The 25000-nt window shown below is 44.0% G+C and overlaps 1 protein-coding gene across 1 annotated transcript in view; it reads right to left on the minus strand.

Annotated features, from left to right (window-relative positions):
* Positions 1 to 25000, minus strand: part of foxp4 (forkhead box P4) — a 91908-nt gene that overhangs the window by 43875 nt on the left and 23033 nt on the right. Inside the window, exon 2 of the mRNA XM_022745057.1 lies at positions 13820 to 13999. Coding sequence (XP_022600778.1) covers positions 13820 to 13990 — 171 coding nt within the window. The 5' untranslated portion in view covers positions 13991 to 13999. The remainder of the gene's footprint in view (positions 1 to 13819; positions 14000 to 25000) is intronic.

Raw genomic sequence — 25000 nt, forward strand, 5'->3', positions numbered from 1 at the left:
AAACAGACGGAGGGGGAAGAGGGAGGAGGGGGAAGACAGCGAGAGAGAGAGAGAGAGAGAGAGAGAGAGAGAGAGAGAGAGAGAGAGAGAGAAGGAGAGGGAGAGGGAGAGAGAAAGAGAGACAGGTGGGTACCATATGTTGGAGTAATCCGTCAGCACTGACTGAGGTCCATTGTTGACGGCCGAAACGAAACAAACCCGTCCCCCTTCTACCCTCTCCTCCCCACCTCCCCCCATAGATAAACAGCCCCCGGGGCAGACAGTGGGCTGTCCTTGGGGGAGAAGGAGGAGGAGGAGGAGAAGGAGGAGGGTAAGGAGTTAGGAAGGGCAAGGGGGAGGCAGGTGGTATCAGATTTCTTCACTCTTAGACCAAGAAGAAGAGAGTGCAAAAGAAAAAAAGAAAGGAGCACAAAGTAAGGGTGAGTGAGAGGCTCATGTTTTCATCTGTCCACGGCAGAGCTAAACCAGGCTAGACTAAGCAAGTGATTCAGATGTTTCACATCTCTTCTGTGCCAAACAAGTATCCCCTGTCTGCCTTACAAGCTCAGCAGCCTGGGAAGAGACGCTTGTAATGCACTGCTCCTCCACTCCTCTATCCCTTTTCTTCCCCTTGAGAGAATGATAGATGGAGAGACGGGTAGATAGATACAAGGTGAAGACGTAGAACAGAGCTTGTCACACCCTGCTGCTTCTCTACAGGCCTGCATGCTCTCTGATTTTGGATCAGTGGGAGAAACCGGGTTCAGAAAGGAGCGGTGGATCCTCATTTTTTTTTTTTTTTTTTTACTCTTACTTCCCTTTTTCCCCTATATCTCCTTTCTTGAGAGTTGTCATTGAAGCCGAAAGCCGAGCTAAAGCTGCATCGATGCTGCCATCCTCACGGGTCACCTCGGTGATCCCTTGTATCCATGTGCACTGCGCCTCTTCACTTCGGCACCAAAAAACACCTTGAAACTCCAATAAAGCCTCCCACCTACGACTTTAATTCACTCTCTCCTCTTGGCTCGGTATTTTCTACTCTCTAGTTTTTCCTCCTCTAAATCTCTCATCTTTGATTCCCTCTCTTTCTCTGGATACTCAGGGGGAATCATGATCAGAGACGAAGATGAAACAAGACTGAACAGATGTAACACAATCTACAAAGCATGTAAATTTGTTAAAAGGATGATGATACACAGTACAGTACCAGCTCACCTGCCTTCAGAGGCTGGCCCAGTATTTACACCCACACACATACACACACACACACACACACACACACACACACACTGTGCACAAAGTCAGATTACTGAAGAGGTGACTTTGGGGCATTTTTGAATGAAGGCTTGGTTACACCCGCGGTGGAATCTCATGTATCAAATGCATCACTGTCAGTCACCACAAAAACCAGAGTGCTTTCCCAGATCACTCCTACTTTCTTTCTCTCCGTCTACATCACCCGATCTGTCTCTTGCCCTCACTACGCCTCTCCATATAATGTATAACTCACAAAAGTTTGGCTGGCATCTATCCAAGTATTCTGTCTGTCTTGTGCCCTGCCCCCTCCCCTCTCCCCTCTCAAGAAATCTGTTACCCATACCCTTTTTCACCACAGTAAATTCTGAGAGGAGATATGGGTTAGACGGAGGCCTAAAATAGATTGTCCAGGCCAACCAATGGAAAGCAAACTTTGTGAATGCAGCTGTTGGCCTTATGAGAGGACCCTCGCCTTCCCTTTACTGTCAAACAAACACTCACTACCGTGACAGCAGCTGTGGGAGTGGGTAAAGGTAACTCTGCATTTACAATTAAAACCTAAACATCTAAGGGATGGTTATAATAGATTTGTAACACGTAGCATTTTAAATAATAAAAATCAGTATCTACCTTATACGGTTTTGTGTAGTTACTGGGAAAAGCTGAGGAGATTGACAGTCTCGTAACTTGTTGTGGTTGTTAATCATGCACCATCAAGGCCAAAGTCTGGAAGTTTTTATCCCAACGTAACACTGCAGCAGCTGATTTCAATGATGATCATATTTTCCTCCAGACGTTAAATTTATTGGGAAATTTGCAGGATTATGTTTGGGCAAAAATGTAAGTTGCTCTGTAGCATGCAAAGCAGACAGGAGAGAGGTCTGCTGAACAGGTAGCAACGTCTGTTTTTTTTTTAGAAATAAGAATAAATAAGAAATAAGAAAATGTGGTCTTAATATAACTGGAGAAACATCAGCACTAACAGTACTATTGTAGAAAAAACATTCTTAATTTGTTTATGGTGGATGCAACAATGGAAGAGCTAATTTGCCAAAAGGCACTGATTTCACATCACATTGTAACTCTTTAAAGTTTGATGCAGATTTACTATAGATCAAAGGGGGAAGGGAAGCAGGGAGTAGTATATATATTTAGGACAGATCAGGGGTTTCCAGGGGGTAAACATATAGGGGTAAGGGGCAGCCTAAAGCAAAGCCTGCTAAAGCCGTTCAATTTCATGGTGGGTTACAAATAAACTATGCGCTGCCAAGAGTTCGCCCCTTTCCTCCAACTCTTCCTCACGTACGCCTTCTCTTTTTCTGGTATTAATCAGGTCTTTCCGGCCTCCCTTCACCAGCTTTCCTGCCATTTGTTTTCGCTCATAGCAACGTGGACTTCAAACCAGTTGTCCACCAATATATGAGCTTTGAGAGCGGCGTTGAATACCTCAATCTGTTTAGGCCGCCGTCGAGCTGGAACTATCTGGGACACCTTCAGAAATACCAGCCAGCCGCAATCCCGTTCAGCTATTTAATGTAATGTTTCCGCAATATAAAGGCACCGTTCGAGAGCTGAGGTTTTAAAACGGCTGAAGCAAGCTTGTCTGGGCCCAGACTGACCATTAAAGAGAGGAAAGACCGCGTTCAAGAGCCAACGCCATAAAAACTCACAAACTCCAAAAGAACTTCAAAATATGCCGTAATGTTTGAAAACCCTGGCTGATTTTAGATTTTTTTTTTTTCACATCCTATTTTTCACAAAAGGGACCTGTTCTAAACTCCGGGGACCCTGCCGTTTTCCAGATGGTTCTCTTCAGTTCAAAACTGTTTTGTGAAACGAGAAAACCTCTCCCCTTCAACTATGTCCCTACACTCATCTAATGTTTCTATTGATTCACAGGGGTATACGCACGGCCATAAAAAGGAGCTGACTGAATACCCAGGACTGCTCTATATCATGACACAATTCATCATCATGCGCGCACACACACACACACACACACACACACACACACACACACACACACACACACACACACACACACACACACACACAGAAAAAAATCTTCCTAAGGAGATGTTGTCAGCTTTTCTCTGTTAAGTGAAAGGAAAAGGGCATCGAGAGATAGACAATTAGTAGAGGAACTCCTTTCCTGAGAATATAAAAGCAGCTCCCTCTGTACTGTAGGCCTCATCTCAGTCCAGGCGGCTAATTGATGGCAAATAGCTCTACAGCAGTTTCCTCGCTCACACACACACACACACACACACACACACACACACACACACACAAATACACGTCATACATTATATACACATATGCAGTTTCCCTGTGGTTTTCAACACAGCTCGTTTGGCAAGAAAGGAAGGTCTCACTCACAGCGGAAAACACGCACACACACACACACACACACGCACACACACACAGACACATACACATACACACACACACAGCGTACATTGTAATATTTAGCCCTCATCTTGTATAAGGTAAGACAGTTAAGTAGTTTGGTCATGCTCCTGGGAAGACAAGGCCACTTAGGTGTTAGGTCTTAGTTGGGTGACCTCCAGGGTTTAAGCTGCTTCTCCTGCCCAACAAGAGCAACTCCTGAGAGGGGAGACTGTGCGCGGCCAGCCCATGATGAGGATAGCACTAGCCTGGCAACCAGGCCTCACATATGGAAACCGTTTAACTGTTATTATTAATAACCCAAAAAAAAAAAAAAAAAAAAAAAAAAAAAAAAATCAAACTAATAACACATGCAAGACACTGCCAAGACTCAGCACAGGAGACAGAGGGAAAACACATACATACACAAACAGAGACTGTCTGCCATGTGCACATGCATACACAGACATACACACATAAAGACGCCTGTTGGTTAAACAGAAAAACGCGTTCCTACTCAGCGGCCTGCAAAAGTATTAGTCTGCCTGCCCGCTTCGATGGAAATAAAACTCTTTCATGTTTTTGGTTCAGAGGGTTTTCACACCTGGTTGTGGCTGTGGAGACGGAGATGGACACACCCTCACACCCACCCTTACCACACGCACGCATGCACACAAACACCGGAAGTGGGCAAGCACAACAAAGGCTGGCTGCTGTACGAAGAAGTTAAGCTTCTAAACAAGCGCAAAACCTTTAACTTCCCCAAATGAGAAGAAGTGCTGGGGTGTGTTCTATAAAAGGAAAATGGGGAAGTGTGTGAGTGTACGTGCGCTAGACTATGTGATTTAGTTAGAGGATCAATCCATCCAGATGTTAACAGGCACATTTTTCAATTTAAAATAACTCCAAGCCCAGTACAATTTTCTATTCTTTCTCTCCTCTTGTTAAACTTTTTTTTTTAACAAGGATCTTACTTCTAATGATTTGATTCTGTCACTAAGACTTTATTTAAGACTTTGTCTTGTCTTACTAAAGATGAATATTTAGAGATTCAGCAAAGGGGTGATTGTGCTAGAAAACAGCAACTGGAACAATCACACAGGTTTTTAGCTGCCAGTCCCCAGTTTATCCGTATTAACTAAACCAATTCATTTGGAAGTGCTAACAAAAGTAAACACAATTCTATTACCCAAACTTTACTATGATAAGGCGATTTTGCAGCATGGTTCAGCTTTGACCTTCCATACTTGATGCAGTCATGCGCACACAATTTTTTTTTACCTCCATTGTCACTTCCAATGAGTAGTTTACATAATAGAATTAAAATGAATGCTAACCTTTCTGGTATTAACTATGAAGCAATGAAGCAATGAATTATGAAGCAATGAAAACAGTGAGTAAGAGTTCATATAAAATACTTTTTTTTTCCATTAGGAAAACTATCCTTGAATAGGCATAATTTTACAGCAGCATTTTTGGCATCTAAGTTTTAAAAAAGTGGGGAGAGATTAAATTTTCATTAACACATTGTTATGTTACTTAAATTGAATAAAACAGAGCAAGAAAAACAAGTTTATTATTTGCTGATGTCAATTTTTAAGATTTATCTCATAACTCCAAGTGCTACAGTACTTTACCTCAAATGTAGTTTCACTGTACTTAATTCTATTTCACATGGTCTGAGTTATGGAAAACTTCACTAACAAGACAACAAACGCAATCCTGTCAATCAGGTAGAAAAACGCCGTCACGCACAGTCTCAGAGCTGGAGAAGAAAGCCAGCGAAAGAACGAGAGAGAGAGGAGCTACATTCCTCTCCTCCTCCCTGTTGACTCTAATCTCTCCTTTAAAATGGCTCACACAAAGAACCAGCACAGACTAGCTAATTAGCAACACTTTAGGCCTCTGCTGCTATTGTGTGCGTGGTGTGTATATGTGTGTGTTCATTGTGTGCATCCCGGGCTCTCGACTGTTTCCAGGGTAACTACTTGCCTAGCAGCCTTGTAAGCGTTGCACATTTTGTCTTTACTCTTTACCATCTCTCGTTCCCCACTCGGTGTCTGTCTCTTTCTGTTAGTCCGGAGTGAGGGAATGAAGAAGTAGGGACTTTGAGAAAAGAGAGGCGACAAGGACCAAGATATGAGGCTTTTGTGTGACCTGTGTGGGCGGGGTAGTTGTAAACTAATGCTGAGTGCCTCTCCCCTAATGAACTATGAAACTGTGCATCAGAGCAGCTGTCAATTAAAACCAATTATGGCTGTTGCTTTTTGACAGAGAAAGCAGTAGACGGTAAACAATGAGAACAGGCACACACACACACATATAGACACAGACTCACATCTCAGTGTCATGACCAGTAATAGTAATGAGGTCATGCAGCTTTGCTCGCTGACCTATGACCTCTTAAAAAAAAAAAGGGCTCGGTCACCGTGGCGATACCCTCTGAAGAGTGAGAGTCAACAATCGACTTTTTCACCCTCAGAAAACTTCTCCATGAAGAGTGTCCGTCCCGGCTCATGTGTGTGTGTGTGTGTGTGTGTGTGTACATGTGCGTGTTATTTACCTGACAGCACAGTCAGTCTAAGTGCTTCCAAACACTCCCATGGCAACCAAACCCAACCTAACCCTTTCAGGTGCCTAGGGATATGTGTGTCTATAACTCAGTCTCCACAACAGAGGCAGGACACACACACACACGCACACGCATGCACGCACACACACGCACGCACACACACACACACACACACACACACACACACACACACACACACACACACACACACACGTCCTTCTCCTTCTGCTGGTATCTGTCTATTCTTGTCTCTGAGCCTCTTGGCTGGTTGCGTCAACCATCCGTGACTGTGTCCATGCTGGCTGATTTGGCCTGGTGGACCATGTCTACTGTCCGTCTCCTCTTTATCCACAAGACTTGTAGCCCTGTAGCATTCTGCTGTGGAACAACTTAGACAATAAACCTTATTGATAGGCAGTGTTGTGGCAGTACACACAAAGAACTAGTTCAAAGTTCAGTTCATACAGATGAAAATGAACTAGTTCACGTTCATTTGTTCCATTTCTTTTAAATAAATAAAGGCCGATATTCTTTTTCAATTATTGTATATTATTGAAGAATCACAGACATAGGTCACATTTAAAATCCGTATATAAGTATAATCTGTCTGAGTCTTCAATTGTTTGTTCATAAAACTGCTTCAAATGCTCGGACAAACTGGCTTCTGCAGTAGTAGATGCGTCTTCAAAACGTGAGCTAAAACTGTCGTAAAACATGAGCGGCTCACGTTCACGTTCATCATTTGTAAACTGATTCGTTCAGTTCAACTCATTCATGCACAACACTGTTGATAAATATGTAGATTTTACATTTTTAGTCGACTAGATGTTAAAAATTATACCATATCTATTAGCTGTGATTTCAGAAACGTGTCAAACCATGTTTGTGCCTCAAGAACATTATGCTGTATTTAGAGAATTATCGTGTATACGGAGGTCATAGAGTGGAGAAATACAAAAGGAAGGATTTGAAAGGACATCAATAGTGAGAACAAAAATCTGCTCTCCAACTCTCACTCAGTGGATTCTCCAACACTCAATGGCCTGGCTGGAAAAAGCAGTAAAAAAATTTTATGGGTGCTCATAAATACAACATCTCAGCATCTCAGAATTAGGACTCAATGTGTGAAAAAGTGACTGAATGATGAATATGAGGAAGGGTAGTCATGTGAAACATATAACCAATCATAAGGTTGGTACATCCAGGTGTGTTTGTAGCGTTGTGTGCATAATACCAGGTAAGAGTGTTAATCAATCAGTACAAACAGATTCTAATATAGAAAGATTGACAAGACGAGAAAAAGGGAAGTAAAAGTCAAAAAAGATAGATACAGGGAGCTGCTGGTGCTTTTAAGACTCTCAGAGGAAGTTGGTGTTCTATAGGTCTCTTTGTATCGCCACGGTAACAGCAGTGGGTGTTCTGTAATACTAGGCAACCCAACTTGCCCCTCCTCTGTCTCAGCATGACCTCTGGTGACCTGTGAACTACACTGACCTCAGACATAAAGAGGAAGGCCAGGCCCAGACCTAGGGAAAGCTTTTAGGAGGTGACAGCACTCGGAGAGAGGTCTGGGACTGATTTACTGGCCCGCACACACGACAGACGGACACATACACACACACACACACATACACACACATACACACACACACACACACACACACACACACACACACACACACACACACACACACACACACACACACACACACGGGTTATGCATGCAAACAGACATACAGACAGACAGGAAAGTGACACAGACACACATGGAATACAACCTGTCATGCAGATGCACAAAACTCAAGCATAATGTTATTAAATTAAATCCCACTGCACTAACAAACCAGAAAATTAGTCTGAAAATGTCTTTTTTTTTTCCTTTACCACCTCCTCCTCTCCTCCGGCCTCCCCTTCACCTTCGTCTCCTCTGCACTGCTGACCTGAAAGTGAACTCTAGTGGATAGCTGGAGGTCAAACAGGACATAACTGTCCGAGTGACCAACATTCACCTCCCATAATTTAGCAACGGCCTGGCAGCCAAAGCTGTAGAGTCACATATGTCTCAAAAACCTCCCCACTTCCATCCATATAGGCCATAATTACCCAGTCTAGCCNCACACACACACACATACACACACACACACACACACACACACACACACACACACACACACACACACACACACACACACACACACACACACACACACACACACGGGTTATGCATGCAAACAGACATACAGACAGACAGGAAAGTGACACAGACACACATGGAATACAACCTGTCATGCAGATGCACAAAACTCAAGCATAATGTTATTAAATTAAATCCCACTGCACTAACAAACCAGAAAATTAGTCTGAAAATGTCTTTTTTTTTTCCTTTACCACCTCCTCCTCTCCTCCGGCCTCCCCTTCACCTTCGTCTCCTCTGCACTGCTGACCTGAAAGTGAACTCTAGTGGATAGCTGGAGGTCAAACAGGACATAACTGTCCGAGTGACCAACATTCACCTCCCATAATTTAGCAACGGCCTGGCAGCCAAAGCTGTAGAGTCACATATGTCTCAAAAACCTCCCCACTTCCATCCATATAGGCCATAATTACCCAGTCTAGCCAAGCTAACAGGAAGCCGTACGTTATCTGAATCGTCCAGCATCTCTCATCGTCTATTAACACACACACCCATCTCACACATCTGTCCGCAAAGCACTCCCGGCATCGAACCCAAACTCACACTCTTGCACATGTGCATACACACAAAACAGCTATCTATCATCAGTGTTTGTGTATATCTGAGATCTGTATCGGCTTCCCCCAATCTCCAGTCATCACTGTGGCTCCTTAATTACACCCTTCATTAACTCACATCAGCTTGGTGCATGTGTATAACTGCCTGTGTGTGTGTGTGTGTGTGTGTATGAGAGACGGCGAGAAACAAAGATTGTCAGTATGTGTGTGTGTGTGTGTGTGTGTGTGTGTGTTTGTGTGCATGTGAGAGAGCAAAAAAGGGAAGCGTTGAGGAAAAAATAGAACATGACAAATGGGAGTGGGGATCGAAGCTCCAAACCAATTTCTAAGACCGCCTTTTTCTCCACCAATGTTCCCTTTAAACCCTCGGGGAAGGGAGACCACCGCTACAATCTGCCTCTCACTTTCTATTTGCATGTAAGAGTGAGTTAAAGGCAAGAGAGAGAAAAAGACAGAGAGAACGAGAAAGAGGAAAAAACCCTCAGTGGATGGTTTAGTCGACCGACAAGTGGCACTCCTAAGAGGAAATGGCACCTTTTTGTCACAGTCTCTCTTTCTTTCTCCTCCCTCCTACTTTCCCCTCTTCTCCGCCCGTCATCACCACCCGCTACTACTGTAGCTGCTGGAACACCAGAAGCGATTAATTGATGGCGAGGGAAAAGGAGGAGACAGGAATGGGTGAGAACAGAGGCGAGAGGGGAGTGACGGTGCTTAAAGTATGGACTCACATCTGCAAAAAAAAAAAAAAAAAAAAAAGGATGAGGGACGTAAGGAAAAGGCAAGAATTGAAGACACCTGGTTCTCGTCAGAGCACCCTCCACCCAGCCACACACACACACACATACACACACACACTTTGAGGTTTGTTAGGATTTATCCTGCTTACATTTCTCCTCTGCTATGCATCATTTCATGTCTACACCCGTGCCCAGCACCTCAACAAAGTGCCATACACTCTACGCTGCACTCTCACTTTTCCACCTCTCCTTCCTCTCACCCTATAACTCCGCTCTTTGTTTTCCCTCCCCTCCCTCCCTCCTCTCTCCCCTCGATGATGGGGCAGAACTGGTCTTCGCCCCCTCTTCCCTTTCTTCTCTCTCTCTTCCCTCTCTCCAGCTCTGTTCTTTCTGGGGAGGCAGACAGGCCACATTCCACAGGGAGGCCCAGGCGCCCTTTTCTGACACGTCTCAGCGTTACACCCCTCCCTCATCCCCCTATTCCTACTCTCCAGCCCTCCAATGCCCTCCTCCCCCCCAATGTGCTGCCTCTTTACCCCTCCTTTTACCTACATTCCCTCTGGCTATATGTCCCACATCCCCAATCCCTCCTCTCCGCTCACCTACTCCCCCATTATGGCCACTGACCAGCTAGCATCTACCGGTGATGCTCCGCTATCTATCTATCTATCTATCTATCTATCTATCTATCTATCTATCTATCTATCTATCTATCTATCTATCTATCTATTAAAAGAGTCAGAGAAAGATGGAGACACAGAGAGAGTGAGACAGAGAGAGGCCAGTGGAGGGATCTGACGGCTGGAGATGGCTGTGATTTCTCTCAGGTTCCCAAGGGGCCCAAGGAAAAGACGGCTTTGTGTTCCTACAACACCGCGCTGTCAGGAGTTCTGTGTGTGTGTGTGTGTGTGTGTGTGTGTGTGTGTGTGTGTGTGTGTGCGCGAGTGTCTGCAAGTGTGTGTCTTTTCTGCTCCAGTGCGCACTGGCATGGTGTTTAAGCACCAACACTAGTCTGCACTACACCTTCAGGTGAGAGACTCAACCGTGGAGGAGAAAGGAGCAAGAGGAGGAGGAGGAGGAAGAGGAGGAGGAGGTATATCCGAGACTTTCAGGTTGAAGCAAGAAAGCAGGTTCTTATACAATGTTGTCAGGTAACCAGTGTTGCTACAGGGGACTGTCTGTGTCAGACAGTATTGATTTTATGAGTGATGGGCTAAAAAATACTGCCTCTATGGCCACCTAGCCAAAACTCGATCAAATCAGGAAGTGTGATGGAACCAGGGATGAAAAAGTCAACTGAAGATGTTAGGTTCCAAAACTAAAGTTGGTCAGTGTGAGAAACAGGAAATAAATTGTTAAGGAACAGTTTGTGTTTATGAGGTAGATGTGATTTAAAAAAAATAATATCTAGACCTAATCTATATCTTATAATATAAAATTGAATAATGTTTTCCATATTCTGTTTCAAACTCTGTTCGGTTTGAATTTACAAATGGACACGCAACACAAACCGAGGCAATTACACTTCTCCTCTACTAAATTTAATGTATTTTACTACTTTTTCAAGGCCTTGAATTTTGGATAAAAAATGCAGATAGACGGAAGAGTGAGATAAAAGAGGTGGATGAGAAAAAAAAAAAATCAGCTGGCTGTGGTATCAGAGCAGCCACTCAACAGTGCTCACTGGCACAGAACCCCCATCTGATCCAGCCAGGGGGTGAGGGAGGGGGATGGAAGAGGATTGGGGGGTTGGGGGAAGAGAGGCGTATGAGGGCAACCAAAGTCTGACAGGGACACACAAAAATACAAAACAACAAAATATGATAATAGTCATTCACAGTCGGACACCCTGGTTGTGACAAGCTCTTACAAATTTCAGGTATATGTAGTTTATGCTCTTCATTTCTGTGTCTGTCTCTGTGTGTGTGTGTGTGTGTGTGTGTGTGTGTGTGTGTGTGTGTGTGTGTGTGTGTGTGTGTGTGTTAGCTGTGGGAACAAGAGATATCATGATGATTCTTATGCATCCTAAACTGCTGGAAAAATTACATCCACAAAATGACTGAAATACATAAATTGAGCCTTTACTTTACACAAAGAACAAGGTGCAGAAGTCAAATCTTTTTAATCTGTGCAAACTGAGTTTAACCGAAAGCTTTAAGTAGGGAATTACTACAATAAATGGCCGTGTATTTATTGCTATATGTGTGGATGTAACAGTTTTTGTGAGGTAGGGTTGGGATCTGGAGGAAAGGTCTTGCTTGTCTTTCATGGTCCACAGCGGATAGAAGGAAAAAGAAGTACAGTGAGAGAGAGGAAGAGAAAAAGATGGAAAGAGAGAGGGAGGTATGTTTGTGGTTGGTAACCCGCTCAAGAGAGGAAATACCAGCATGCGCACACACACACACACACACACACATGTACACACACAGGTGCAAAAACATAGAGAGCAGAGACACGTCCAAGAGAATAAAGACCTGCTTTGTATGAGCTACAGGTTTAGTGTTTATATGTGTGCATTTGTGCACGGCCGTGTGTGTGTGTGTGTGTGTATGTGTGTGTGTGTCCTCGGCTGAAGGTTGCTGAGGAAGCAGGGTGAGGATGCAGTCAGGGGAAGGAGGAGGGAGAGCAGGACAGGAGTGAAGGGCCTTGAGTGTTCTTCATTCACCTAAGGCTCCATCATTATAATTAGGGGGAATAATTTTAGCAGCAGGGAGGAAACCCTGATTTTTTTTCCCTCTGGGTTTCCTCAACTAGAAACTCAGCTGGTGTCGGTGAGCCCAGAACTCACACTGACCCTCTGTGATGGGCGGACATGACATACACACACATATACAAACACTAACACACACACACACACACACAGAACAAGAGAGATAAAATAAATATTGCCCACATGTTCATAGAGCCAGTGCATAAACAAGAGAATTTCTTCTCTCCTAATCTCTTCATCAATTGTAGCAAACGCCACATCAGTGACTGAAAAACATGAATCAGTGAGTTTCCATCATTAGATGACAAAACTCTGCAGACATTCTTGTGCGGTTATGGACAAATGACTAATGTAGAGACTTCTGGTTGAAAAAACATTTGTGTGTGTGTGTGTGTGTGTGTGTGTGTGTGTGTGTGTGTGTGTGTGTGTGTGCATGTGCGAAGGCCAGGGTCCTTCAGAGAGCAATCAGAGAAGAGCTATGTGGATTTTTGGGGGAATGAGAAATAAAAATGTAGAATTTCATCCAAGACGTTCCGGGAAGTTTGGAAATTCCATTTGACACAGTGGCCAGTGTGAGTGTGTGTCTCTGTGTGTGTGTGTGTGTGTGTGTGTGTGTGTGTGTGTGTGTGTGTGTATGAGGGGATGGGGGTGTGTGTTTGGAGGGGGAACTGACGCACAGGAGGCAAGATAAATAGCATTACTGGAGACACTACATGCTGACGTGTCAAACACACACAAACACTACTTGATGGATCATTGAAAAAATAAAACAGAAAGACTTCTCTCTCCACAAATGTGACATACACACACTCCTCGAGCGTCTGAATCCTATGTGGAGTGTGTGCATGCTGTTGTGAGAATATCTCAGTATATGTATGACCCCATACAACAGGTCATAATGGCTTCTCTCACCTAGGCAGAGCTTAAACGGCAGGTACATCTTCCAGTTTTTTTTTTTTCCCCAGCCAGTGATGTGTAATAATGTATCAGTGGGAACCACGTGTGTGTGAATTATTATGGCAAACTTTTTCCCTGTGGAGTTAGCTGGCACATTATGAGCGGTGGATAATTAAAGCACCGACGAGCCAACCTGTCAGAGCTTTTCACCGTTTGCACATGCAAGGCTGACAATTACCAGAGTGTGGCTGACTACATGATGTCACATCTGTACATTATGTAACGGCCTGGTGTGTACATGCTGTTCTAGGCAATGTATCGTATAGACTGTGTGAACAAGTTGCACAAGAGGGAGGAGTTGCAAAACAAGTCTCAAAAGCACAGGTAGACAAGTAAACAAATGCATGCATGACATGTGCCACACACACACACACACACACACACACACACACACACACACACACACACACACACACACACACACACACACACACACACACACACACACACACACACACACACACACACCTGTTGTTGCTGCAGGTGCAGTAAGTCAACTGGACTGATCTCTCCGTTGGTGTCTCCGTTAGACCCGCCCTCTCTACCTCCCCCTCCATCTGATTGGCTGCTGAGGCTGCTGACTCCGTTCTGGTTGGACGGCGTCGTTCGAATGGTCTCAGAGGCTGATTCCACCATCATCACTGGCACCTGCGAGCAGAGAGGTGGGAGGAGGGAGTGGGGGCAAGACAACACAGTGATTGAACAAAAGTGACCTGGGCAGTTTGAGCAGAAAGCCTGCTCCCATCTGAGTGAACAAACAAGGCAGGAAAGTAAAGTAAACACACACTGAGATAGAGACGTGAATTGTGTGTGTTTGTGTGCATGTGTGCGTGCATGTGTACTTTGTGAAAAGGGCTTTTGGTCATGAACCAGCTACACACAAACATGCACAAGTGGCCACAAAGCAACACCTGAAGCAGACACTTTTTTGTATGCATGTAAATGTGAGCCTAGGAGCGTATCCATAGATTTGGATCAGACGTGCAGCAAATCTAAACTGACAAGGCAGTTAATACTCTGCTATATAGTTAAATAACACACACATTTCTCCAATAATCAGAGGTGGCATGTGTGCGCTGTGTGTGAGCCATGAGCAGGTTGGTCTTTGAGAAAGATCTGTTTGATGCACCTTCATAGGGCCTCTCTAATTAGAGCGTGTTCCCTGCACAAAACCTGACAAAACGAGCCGTTCCTGGATGTGTTGTTGTTTTTGAGAAACAACGCCTCGCAAACACACAGGCACATTTGCCATCGTTAGGAGCCTGAGCGTGGGAGAGAGGAGACACAGAGAGACACACATACGTGTGCAGAACACACACAAGGCAGCTAATACAAAACAAAACAAACCTTCAGACAAGCACGCAGGCTGTGAACTCCTAATGACAAGCTCAATCTCGTCTTTCTGCCTCATCCAGTTTTAGAAATTAACACACACAAGCGCATAGTTTTAAAGGGGAAAGTTCTACTGCTTTTATTTCAGCAACCCGGAGTGGGTACACAAAACGCCATCGAGACATTCTATCCGCCACCTGTGTGCGACTGTGTGTGTGTGTGTGTGTGTGTGTGTGTGTATCCGTGAGTTTTTCAGAGGCGTACAACACATGCCTTCTGGGGAAACAATAAAAGGCATTTCATGGGGGAATCTAACTTTTCTTTTCCTCTGAGGAATCACTGACTTCTCTGCTGTTGCCTCAATACAATGGAGGAGAACAGATTTTTTTGTGCCGATGCACTGAGAAAAAAGACATTTTAACAATTCCACAGAAATTTGTCTTTTCACAAAAAATGTCTGATACTTTAAAATCAGTGAGGTCTAAGGCCAAGAAAGGTGGGAATTTTTCTCTGGAATTGATGTATTGCTGTGGAATTTTTCAATGTCTTAAGCAGCACAAACAAAGTTCATTTGTTCAAGATCATTTGGGATAGAGTCAGTTTCAGACATTGATTTCTGAAGGCCTGAGCACACAAAACAATAAATGTGCATGGCTTTGATGCCACTGAGGTAAGTGAGAAATTTATTTATCTATACTTTTTAAATGTTGTACTGAGTGGACTGTCTTTGTCAACTGCTGTTTCTAAGGTCTAAAATGAAACTACTTCCCTATGACAACTGGGCATCTCCGCCAGCCGGACCTGTTTCACCTTTCACCTTTTTGACCAAATTTGAAGAAATTCCCTCAAGGCGCTAATGAGATGTCACATTCTAGAGAATAGGACGGACGGACAACCTGACAACATCACGCCACTGGCCACAGCTTGGGGGGGGGGGGCATAAAAAACCCCAGACCAGCAATAGCATGGAGCTCGCGTTGGAACTGTTATACCAGCTGCTTACGGGCAGATTTCACCAGTGCAGCGCCACTTAAAAACTACAAATCACACTGCAATATTTCCCCCCGCCCTTGCCTCCCACCTGGCACCCATCTGCCTGTGAAGTTAAGACTGAGAAGTAGAGCATTATTGTGACATTTAAAGCTAGTCACTTAATCTCCAACCTCACTTGTCTTCCCAACGCTTTCTCTCCCTTCTTCATTCCCCCTCATTCCATCTCCTCCCGCCTCTGTCCAGACCCCTGCTAGGTCAAACTGCTCCCTGAGGTAATATTATGAAGCAAAGCATAGTGCTGAGTGATCAACAGATCCCACCGCACAGTCCACTGACTTTGTACCGCAGTAGAAACTCCTCACATCATCACACGTCTCACTAAGCATGAATCACCGGCCTGCTACCTAGCCCACACTATACTGCACTGTGCTGTAATGTACTGTACGCCCATCTGCTTCTTACTCTTCCTCATTGACCTTATTAGCAATGAGGGGAATAGAGATAAAGACAGACAGAGAGACAGAGCTCACAGGTGGACAAGGACCTAATGGGAAAGTGGGGAGTGTGTAAAGACGTGAGCACATGCCCTCTCTTTCACACACACAGACACACAGGCAATGTGGTATGCTCCTCTAAAGGGTGTGTACTCTGTCATATCCTGTAATGGGTGTATATAAGCTGGTGTAATGGAGGTCGGGAAAAAGGCAGGGGCATAAATCTACCCTGAAGTATTACGGCTATGATACACACACACACACACACACACACACACACACACACACACACACACACACACACACACACACAGACACTGCTTTAAGTTTAAGTGTTTCTGGTAGCGAGGAGGAGCTGCCCGCGCAGAGGCCTGCCTCAACCCGCTACTCACTCTTTCTGTGTGTCTCTTTCTCCCTCTCTCGATCTCTCTACATGCTCAGACCCCCTCCAGCTGAACCCCTGACCTGAGAGAGTGTGGGGAGAGACATTCCCACTACCCCGAGGGGACCGAGCGAGGGAGGGAGGAGCGCAGATCAGAGAGATAAAGAATGTGTTTGGAGGAGAGGGAAATAAAAGGCCTTCTTTGCCTTTTAATTGGGATGGAGAAGACAAGAAGGGAAATGGGACTCAACATGTTTCTGATGACTCTGGTGTATACACGTGTGTGTGTGTGTGTGTGTGTGTGTGTGTGTGTGTGTTTGTCTAAGAGGCTGACACCTACCTTTGAACTGTAATGGATTAGCTCACAGCAAATGTTAGGTGCATGTGTTTATGTGTGTGTCTGGTGTGATTGATGAGCGGAGAGGAGCTGGGATGAGTCCTGTTTCAACACGTAGCTCGTTCAGATGTTCCCGAAAATTTAGCACTAATAATAATCAGAACTCAGAACTCTCCGTCTGTTCCTTCCCACTGCTCTGGGTGTGTGGAGTTCAAACAAGCCGAGCCAAATGCCCAGTGAGCTGGCTCACCGCGGCTGACTCTCAGGCTTTGTTGGAGGGATTGGCTCTGTCAGATTCCTCCTGGTCACTGCTCGTCAGAACCCTAAAGCCGGACCAGTTTCACTTTCTGTGAATGTGTGTGTGTGTGTGTGTGTGTGTGTGTGTTTGTGAGAGAGAGAGAGAGAGAGTTGTGTACAGTGTGAGTTTATGTGTGCATCTGTGTTTACAGCAGCTTAGTGAGATAATAAGTCTTTATCATGTTATGCCTCATGTGGGAATATTTCCAGCAGTCCCAGAACGCCTGTTCTGTTTCCTCCGCCTTGCATCAGCTCACAGGAACGCTGCTTATTAGGCAAAGAACTGAGGGAATAAGGGTGGGAGGGAAAGTGAGGGGAGGAGAGAGAAGGAAGGAGGGGGTAAGGGAAAAAATTGTCTGTACCAGTATCTACACTCCATCATCTGTCTACTTTCATCTGACTCTTGAATTATCTGTCTTTCTCCTACTCTCGGCATGCTGTCTTTCTCCCTCTGGTTATGCCTGGTAACTAGTGGCAGGTTCAACCCTGGAAAACATTAAAGTTTTTACCCTGAAATAGAATCCACACAGGTTATTTCTATAATCTTTGATAGTTCAATCAATATTTGTGAACAAAGGAGACACTCTTCCTGAGACAGGAATCTGAGGAATTGGAGCTCTAACCTGTTTTGTAATCAGGAAACAGAATTTGGAGGAGCCTCTGTTGACAATGAGTGGCTGTGTGGATTCATAAAATATTTGGTTTAGCTGTTACACCCAAAGGGGCTTTATTTCATTATAATTGACAGTCACGAACTAAAAAACACACATGAAAAAAATTACCCTGGTTGCTGTCACTGTGTCCACAAAGTGTCCTATTTACTGTCAGAGCAGCAGCCCCAGGATTTGTCTCTTAAAAGCATCACAAAGAGTCTCAGCTCTTTTTATTTCTATGCTTTGACAGGGACATGAACACTGGCATACACAGACAGATCATAATTTAGTAAATACGTACACACCCATATTCTCACACTCTTAACACTGCAAGTTGGCAAAGACTCCTTCACTAAATAAACTGTGACACTGGCCCTGAGGGAATCTGCTTCAACCCCAAACCCCAGAACAAACCCAACTATCAGGTCGGGGCTCTTATGTCTCCATTAATCACTTCCTGGGTTCAGTGGTGAAAGAAGCAACCAGGAGCACTGAGCAAAATCAAATGCAATAAAAAATAAATAAAATGAAATGTCTGGTACAGTGAAGAAGCTTGTCGTGTCGTGTGTACAAAGGAAAAAAACAGAAATAAGTAAACATGGGGTTGTATTATTAATGTTACAGAGAGACAAGGTGTTCTTGTATAATCATAGTTTCAGGGCAGAGTTTCCAGCACAGCCCTGCACCTCTTTCATATCCTGCTACTAAAGCACCTTCCTCTTTATCTTTTCATGCATGCAGATATTTAACTATGGAACTAATTTGGCTACCATGAACGCTTCAAGACACATCGATTCGAAGAACAACGTCACCCTTAATGGAATTACAGAAATTATTCTCTGAGAGAAAGTTCATGAATTTTCTGGTGCAAATCTGCACTGCTGCATCACTGCAATTCAGCCGTTGCATTAAGTTTAATTTTTTGTTTTCTCTTTTTCGATTTGCTAATTGAGATACACATTTTCACTAGCTTGGTCTGAAGACTTGAGATACCATAATTTTATCAGGTGAAGTGCTTAGAAAAATTTAATTTGAGGTCTTAAATCTTTGTGTTAAACATAAATGCATATAAAAACTTAATGATCTGTGCTTAAAACATAAATGTATATATAAAGTATAGCTAACAACTAAAGTCTATATGTTTCACATGTATTCTACAATATTCTTTATTCTCCTCACTCTAAAAGAGCGACAGGAGGCAAAAGGAGAGGAAGAGAGATAGCAGGGATATCTGCGTGGCATTTCTGAGCTGACGTGTATTAGCTTCAATAAAAGAGAATGAGGTCAGACGAAAGCTGAAGAAATACACACACACACACAAAAACATACAGCACAATTTTTTTTTCCATCACTTTCCTGTCCAAGTTTGGTTGTTTCCTCATCAGCTGGCCACTGCTACGTGCTAGCCAGGCTTGCAGCAGGGTACAAGACCACAGCAGCCAGGTAGTCTTCCACTCAGAGCTAAAGCTAGCAGCTAACAGCACTGCTCCAGGCTACTCTGGCTGCCAGCCAGCGCTAACAGGTTGGCTAACAGAAAAGGGCTAATGCTAGATGTCTGCCGCTGCCCTGGCCCTGCTCCAGTGCTAACAGGTGAACTCCATTATCCCGCAGACAGATAGTCAGTCAGATGTGGGCCAATATCTACTACTGGCTGGCTGGCTGGCTGGCTGGCTTCAAAGAGCATCATCAACCCAGAGAGAGAAGCTAGTCGTACAGGCCTATAGTCTGACCTCCAGTGTGCTGTTCAGCTGGCTAATGAAGAAGCCACCGCTGTTGTTGGGGAGTTAAGAGAAGAGGAGAGGTGCTCAGAGTGTAAATGATAAGGAAATCCCCTGCAATATAAACATGGGGGGGGGTTTCCTATACTTTTGCAGGACTGTCCGCCATGTGCCGCTCAGTTTGTCTGAGTATTTAATTGAGTATTCATGTGTGCATGTGCTTTCCAGTGTATTGGCTGTACAGTATGTAACCTGCCACACATGCCCCCCCCGGCGTGTATGTCTGTGTACGCGTGCATGTGTGAATTGTGTGTCTGTTCGCCCGCCTGGAGTTCTCTGAAGACAAAGTCCCTGTTTACAGAGCCCATAAAGATTAGCCTCCCTCGGTCAGGTGGGTTCTGGAACCATAGGTAAACACACAGCACATTCCGCACCGATGAGATCGCTCCGTATGTGTGTATGACCGGGGCAAACATACACTCCTGCCTTCACCTCGACCCTTCCTTTAGAGTGCAGTAAGTGATTTACCAGCTTGCAGACTGCTGTCTGTTCAAAATACTGAAGACAGACACAAAGATATGCACACATACACACACACACACAACGCACACACAAATATTTGTAGAAGGAGCGGACTTCATGCACACCTCATTTATCTGAGCCTAAAATCACGGGTTGTACATTCCTAAAGAGGTAAAGCCCGCGCATGTGCCCGTGCACGTTCACATGTGCCAGTTGGAAATCATCCTGTGATCATGAGGATGAAAAAATACCCCCCCCGTCCGGAGAGGTAATGGAGGCTGAGGTCAGGCTATGACAGTCCACACAGCTCATACTCAGATTGTATTTAACATGGTGGAACAGAGGTGAAGAGGGGAGGTGGAGGAATGGAGGGCAAGAGGGAGAGGAGCTTGGAAAAAGGCGATGTGCCTTTATTTGGATCTGAAACCAGCTAGTGCGCCGCGGAGCAATTAGCAGCTCTGTCCTACGAGAGCTCTTTATTAGAATGACCTTCACGGTGAGGGGGGAGGAGCGGGGGAGACAGAGGGAGAGACACAGGGAAAGGGAGAAGAGGAAAAATTTTGAGAGAGATGAAAGAGTGTCAGTGGGGAAATGGACAAATGACATGAAGGTGAAATAGATGAGTAAACTGAGACTTAAGTACACTGAGATTTAATTTTCGTATTTGCGCAACAGATGTAACGTGCAGATGGTGTGTGGTGAATTTGATCTGTCTGACCCTTAGTCCACTGTGTAAAAAGAAACAGATGACAGGGGGTGACAAGAATTCATAAATGTGCACACACAAACACAATTTCAGTCTTCAGTCTTTGAGTCTTCTGATATCTGTGTGTGTATGTGTGTATGTGTGTGTGTGTGTGTGTGTGTGTGTGTGTGTGTGTGTGTGTGTGTGTGTGTGTGAGTGTGTGTTTGTGTGTTTGAGTACAGGTGCACGTGACCTGTCAAAAATACATGGATACTCAGTCCTATTAACCATATGAAAAAGCAGAATATGCTTCAATTCATATGAAGAGAACTTTGCCATTCCATTCCTGACACTGATATCTTCCATTTTCACCGAATAAATAACTTCCTAACTTTAATTACATTAGACAATCTATATTTTATTGCGTGAAAAGGCAAAATTGTGAAAGACTGAAAAAAGAAAGTATATTTTCCATTTTCCCAAGAGGCAAATTTGTTGTAGTTTCCTTAAGGTGAAACATAATTTCATTTATGATCAAAATTTGCATTACAAGGAAGATAAAAATGAATAGATTTAATAATACCTGAAAATGAGCAGCACAGACTACAATGGATTTTAAAAAATAGTGGTGTAAAAAATATAAATAAATAAATATCAAAGTGGACATGATATAATTTTATACATCGGCTTTCAAGTCGGGCACTTTGCATTTCCTAGTTAATTAATAGATTGGATCAGAGCAAGTTTAATCAAATATAATTGAATAAGTCCACAGTAAAAACAGGCCAGACTTTAAAGGAGACATGCGGAGAAAATGATAGCATGTCCACTTTTCAAATTAATTGAATTTTAGTACTTTTGAACTTGGTCCAAGCTGTTACAGAGGTAATTAATTCACATCCTATCCAAAAGTGCTAAAACAAGATGATATCCCTGAGCATTCAGTATGGGTGTGCACACACACATCCACTCACACTCTCACTTTTTTTTTTCTTTCAAAAGAGCAAAATAAAAATCAACACTGTTGCACACCAGTGACAGTCTATAATGTATTCCATGTAATTGTTAGTTTTCTCCTTCTTTTAGTCCTCTTGTTCTTTTCTCCTTACTTTTGTCTTACAGGCCACAACTAAAATATTAATAATTTCTCAGGCAGTTCTCATTGTATTAAAAAATGTCTCCTTTATAATTTATCAGAGAAAGAAAAATCTTTGTTATAGTGACAAGCATGCTAATTAATAGAAGTAGAAGGAACATTGAGAGAAGTCATACTAATTTGGAACATGCTAATATTAATAGAATAATTTATGGCGCAGTATAAATAAATTAATAGAGTAATTCGTTTGAAAAAGGGATGCCTTCAATTCAATTTAGAAGAAAAGAGCAAAAAAAATGTCTGCCTCTTGGACAAGGACATTAATAACAGTGCTCTATCACCAGAAAGAGAAAAAGAAGAGACAAACTAAACATGCGCTGTTCACTTTTAAAGTGCATCAATATTTCAGTCAGTTAATGAAAATTGGATGAGCAACACTTGTATTTCCTGCCTTGTTATTTTCATTTGCTGTTTAAGGACTTCTTGACTTGATACATTTGTGCAGATTCTGCAAAAGGCAGCTACATTTTTTTTTTCTTTTAAATGAGATGCCTCTTACTCTTGCCATTGGCTTCATGTAAACTAACAGCTGTGTGCCAGGCAGTGGGCGAGAGAGGCAGAGGAATAGATGGAGCGAGAGAGAGAGAGTAACAAAGACCCAGAGTGCGGGAGAGAGAGAGAGAGAAGTGGACTGGGTCATTACTATCCTTATTACTCCTCATTAAAATACACCCATCACAAAGACATTCTGCTGTGTGTGTGTGTGTGTGTGGGTGTGCGCGCGCCTGCATGGATATGCATAGGACCGAGCATGTGCGTGCGCATTTCTGGTGTTCCCGATGTGCACGTGTGTGTCTGTATGCAAAAGTGACAAAAAAAGAACAATATAATTGGAGAAATGTACGCAGTAATAATAGGTATTCAGAAAATGATAATTCATATTAAACAGGGTGCACAAAGTCAGCCTCATTTGCATGTTTTAGATTATATGCATTTCAAAAGTAATTTCCGCAGGGCATATGAATGACATTAATTCCCGGGCGGGTTCTGCTATAGACCTCAAACTATCAAACACTCAAACATTTAACAGATGAAAAAAAGAGGGAGCTGGTGCCTTGGCAAGGGGAGATTTCAAGGTTAAAGTATTTGAATGTGAATTTTTAAACTTCTGTCTTGGTTTGTTTAAAGTTGCTCCACAGCTAGACAAAGACTTCCATTAATTTAGAGATTCTTTGAACCACCGATATTATTTTTTTCATTACTCTCACTTTTTCTTACTCTTACTCAGCTGAATGTGTATGTGCATATGTGAGTCCGAGAAAGACACCTCTCCTCCTAATCCAGCACTATTTCCTCAGCAATAAGCCTGAATTGGTCTGACTCACTTGTGAGTCATGTGCTTGTGTCACTCCAGAACCAGACGAGCTCAATCCAACAGAGAGAAAGAATAGACAGAGCTCCAATAGCCCACATTAACTGACCCTAACTGATGGAGGGGGAAGAAAAAGCGATGAAAAGGATGAGAAAAAGGATGTGGCGAGGGAGGGGTGCTGGGACAATGGGAAGAGCAAGGGAGAAGGAGAGGGAGACAGAGGGTTCCCTCTCCTCGTCTGTTCATGCCGAGAGGAAGACCCCGGGGCAGGAAACAGGCTGGATGAATGTGTGATTCCAGTGGAAAACTCTGGATGCCATGGACAACATTCTTCTCTTATTAGGGAATCTGGTCTGCAGCCACATTATAGCGCCTGACTCATTACTGCGTATGTGTGTGTCTATCAGACAGACACACGTTACACACACACACACACACACACATACACACACACACACACACACACACACACACACCATCAAGATGTTCTCCACCTGTTATTCTCGCTAAGTTTTGGCCAACACACAAAGTCATTGCCAGAGAAGAGGAAGGAAAATTGTGAGAAGAAAGCAGATAGGAAAGGAAAGCTAAAGCGCTCAGCATGTCTGTGTCTTGTTTGTGGTTTGTCTTCATCTGTAAACAGAGCTGCTGCTGTGAGTATGTTAGTATGTCATTATCTCATTAAGAATTGATGGCTTCTGCACAGACAGTTCAAACTGTTTTGTTTGTGAGCACTCAGCAACTGATGTTGTACAAACACAACAACCACAAAACACACATATCCTACAGCGCGGCTGACACGCGGATACAAGAAAACGGTAGTGAAACTTTCAAAGACGTAAACACACTTACTGAACAGATTCCCTGTCAATGTGTTCATCTAGAAACCCAGATTTGCATTGATGCACTGATGGGGGAAAAAAGGGGCACTTCTTCCTCATCATCCCTTCCCTTCCTCTCCTATCTCTGTGTCCCCTCACCACCTTTTTTGTTGCTGATGTGTCAGCACGTGCAGTGATGTGAAGCATTTTGTGTAAGCAGACTTCAGAGACTGCAGGAGGGAGTGAGGAGGATGGGAGAGCATATCTAGGGGCAATAAAAGTGGGCTAATTGGGGCCTGGGAAACATGTTTGTTTTCTCCCTTGTTCTTTTTCCCCCTTTCATTTTTTTTCCCAGCCAGTCACAGCGGATCTGTTCATTTGAGGAGGACGAGCGGAGAAAGCAAAGAGGATTAGATTGTGTAAGACACAAATCGTTGCACGCACATGCACGTATAGATGTGCCACTGCACACACGCAGACGCCTACACGGGGAGACTTCACATGCCATAAGGCAGCCGTGGGGTGTGTGTATTGAACAAGATCTGTCTATCTTAACCAAATGACCAACAGGGTGCAGGGCTCTCCACTGGTCCATTCTGCCTTATCAATACACTGCTGCTCGGCCTATTCAGCAGCAAAGAGCTTTCCTACGGCTGCAGCTCAACACTGGATCAATGTTATGAGCAATGCAGACAAACTGCTGCTAAACAGACTGGCCCCTACCTCGAAGGCCCGCCACCGTACCGGCTCCCCCAGGCTCGGATAGTTCCACTAATGGAGGCCTCCGCCGGGGCCCCCGAGGGCTCCTAACCACCGAACAGGCCCCCAAAGATCCCCCTCCCCCCTCAATCTCTCTGTGTTATCCCCCTGCCCCTCAATCGTTTCTCCATCCACATTGCAGTATTGACCTCTGCCTATTTAATCAGGACCACTGACTTGTCCTCATG

Source organism: Seriola dumerili, unplaced genomic scaffold (genome assembly GCF_002260705.1).
Source record: "Seriola dumerili isolate Sdu_G_001 unplaced genomic scaffold, Sdu_1.0 BDQW01000088.1, whole genome shotgun sequence".
NCBI classification, from domain to species: domain Eukaryota; kingdom Metazoa; phylum Chordata; class Actinopteri; order Carangiformes; family Carangidae; genus Seriola; species Seriola dumerili.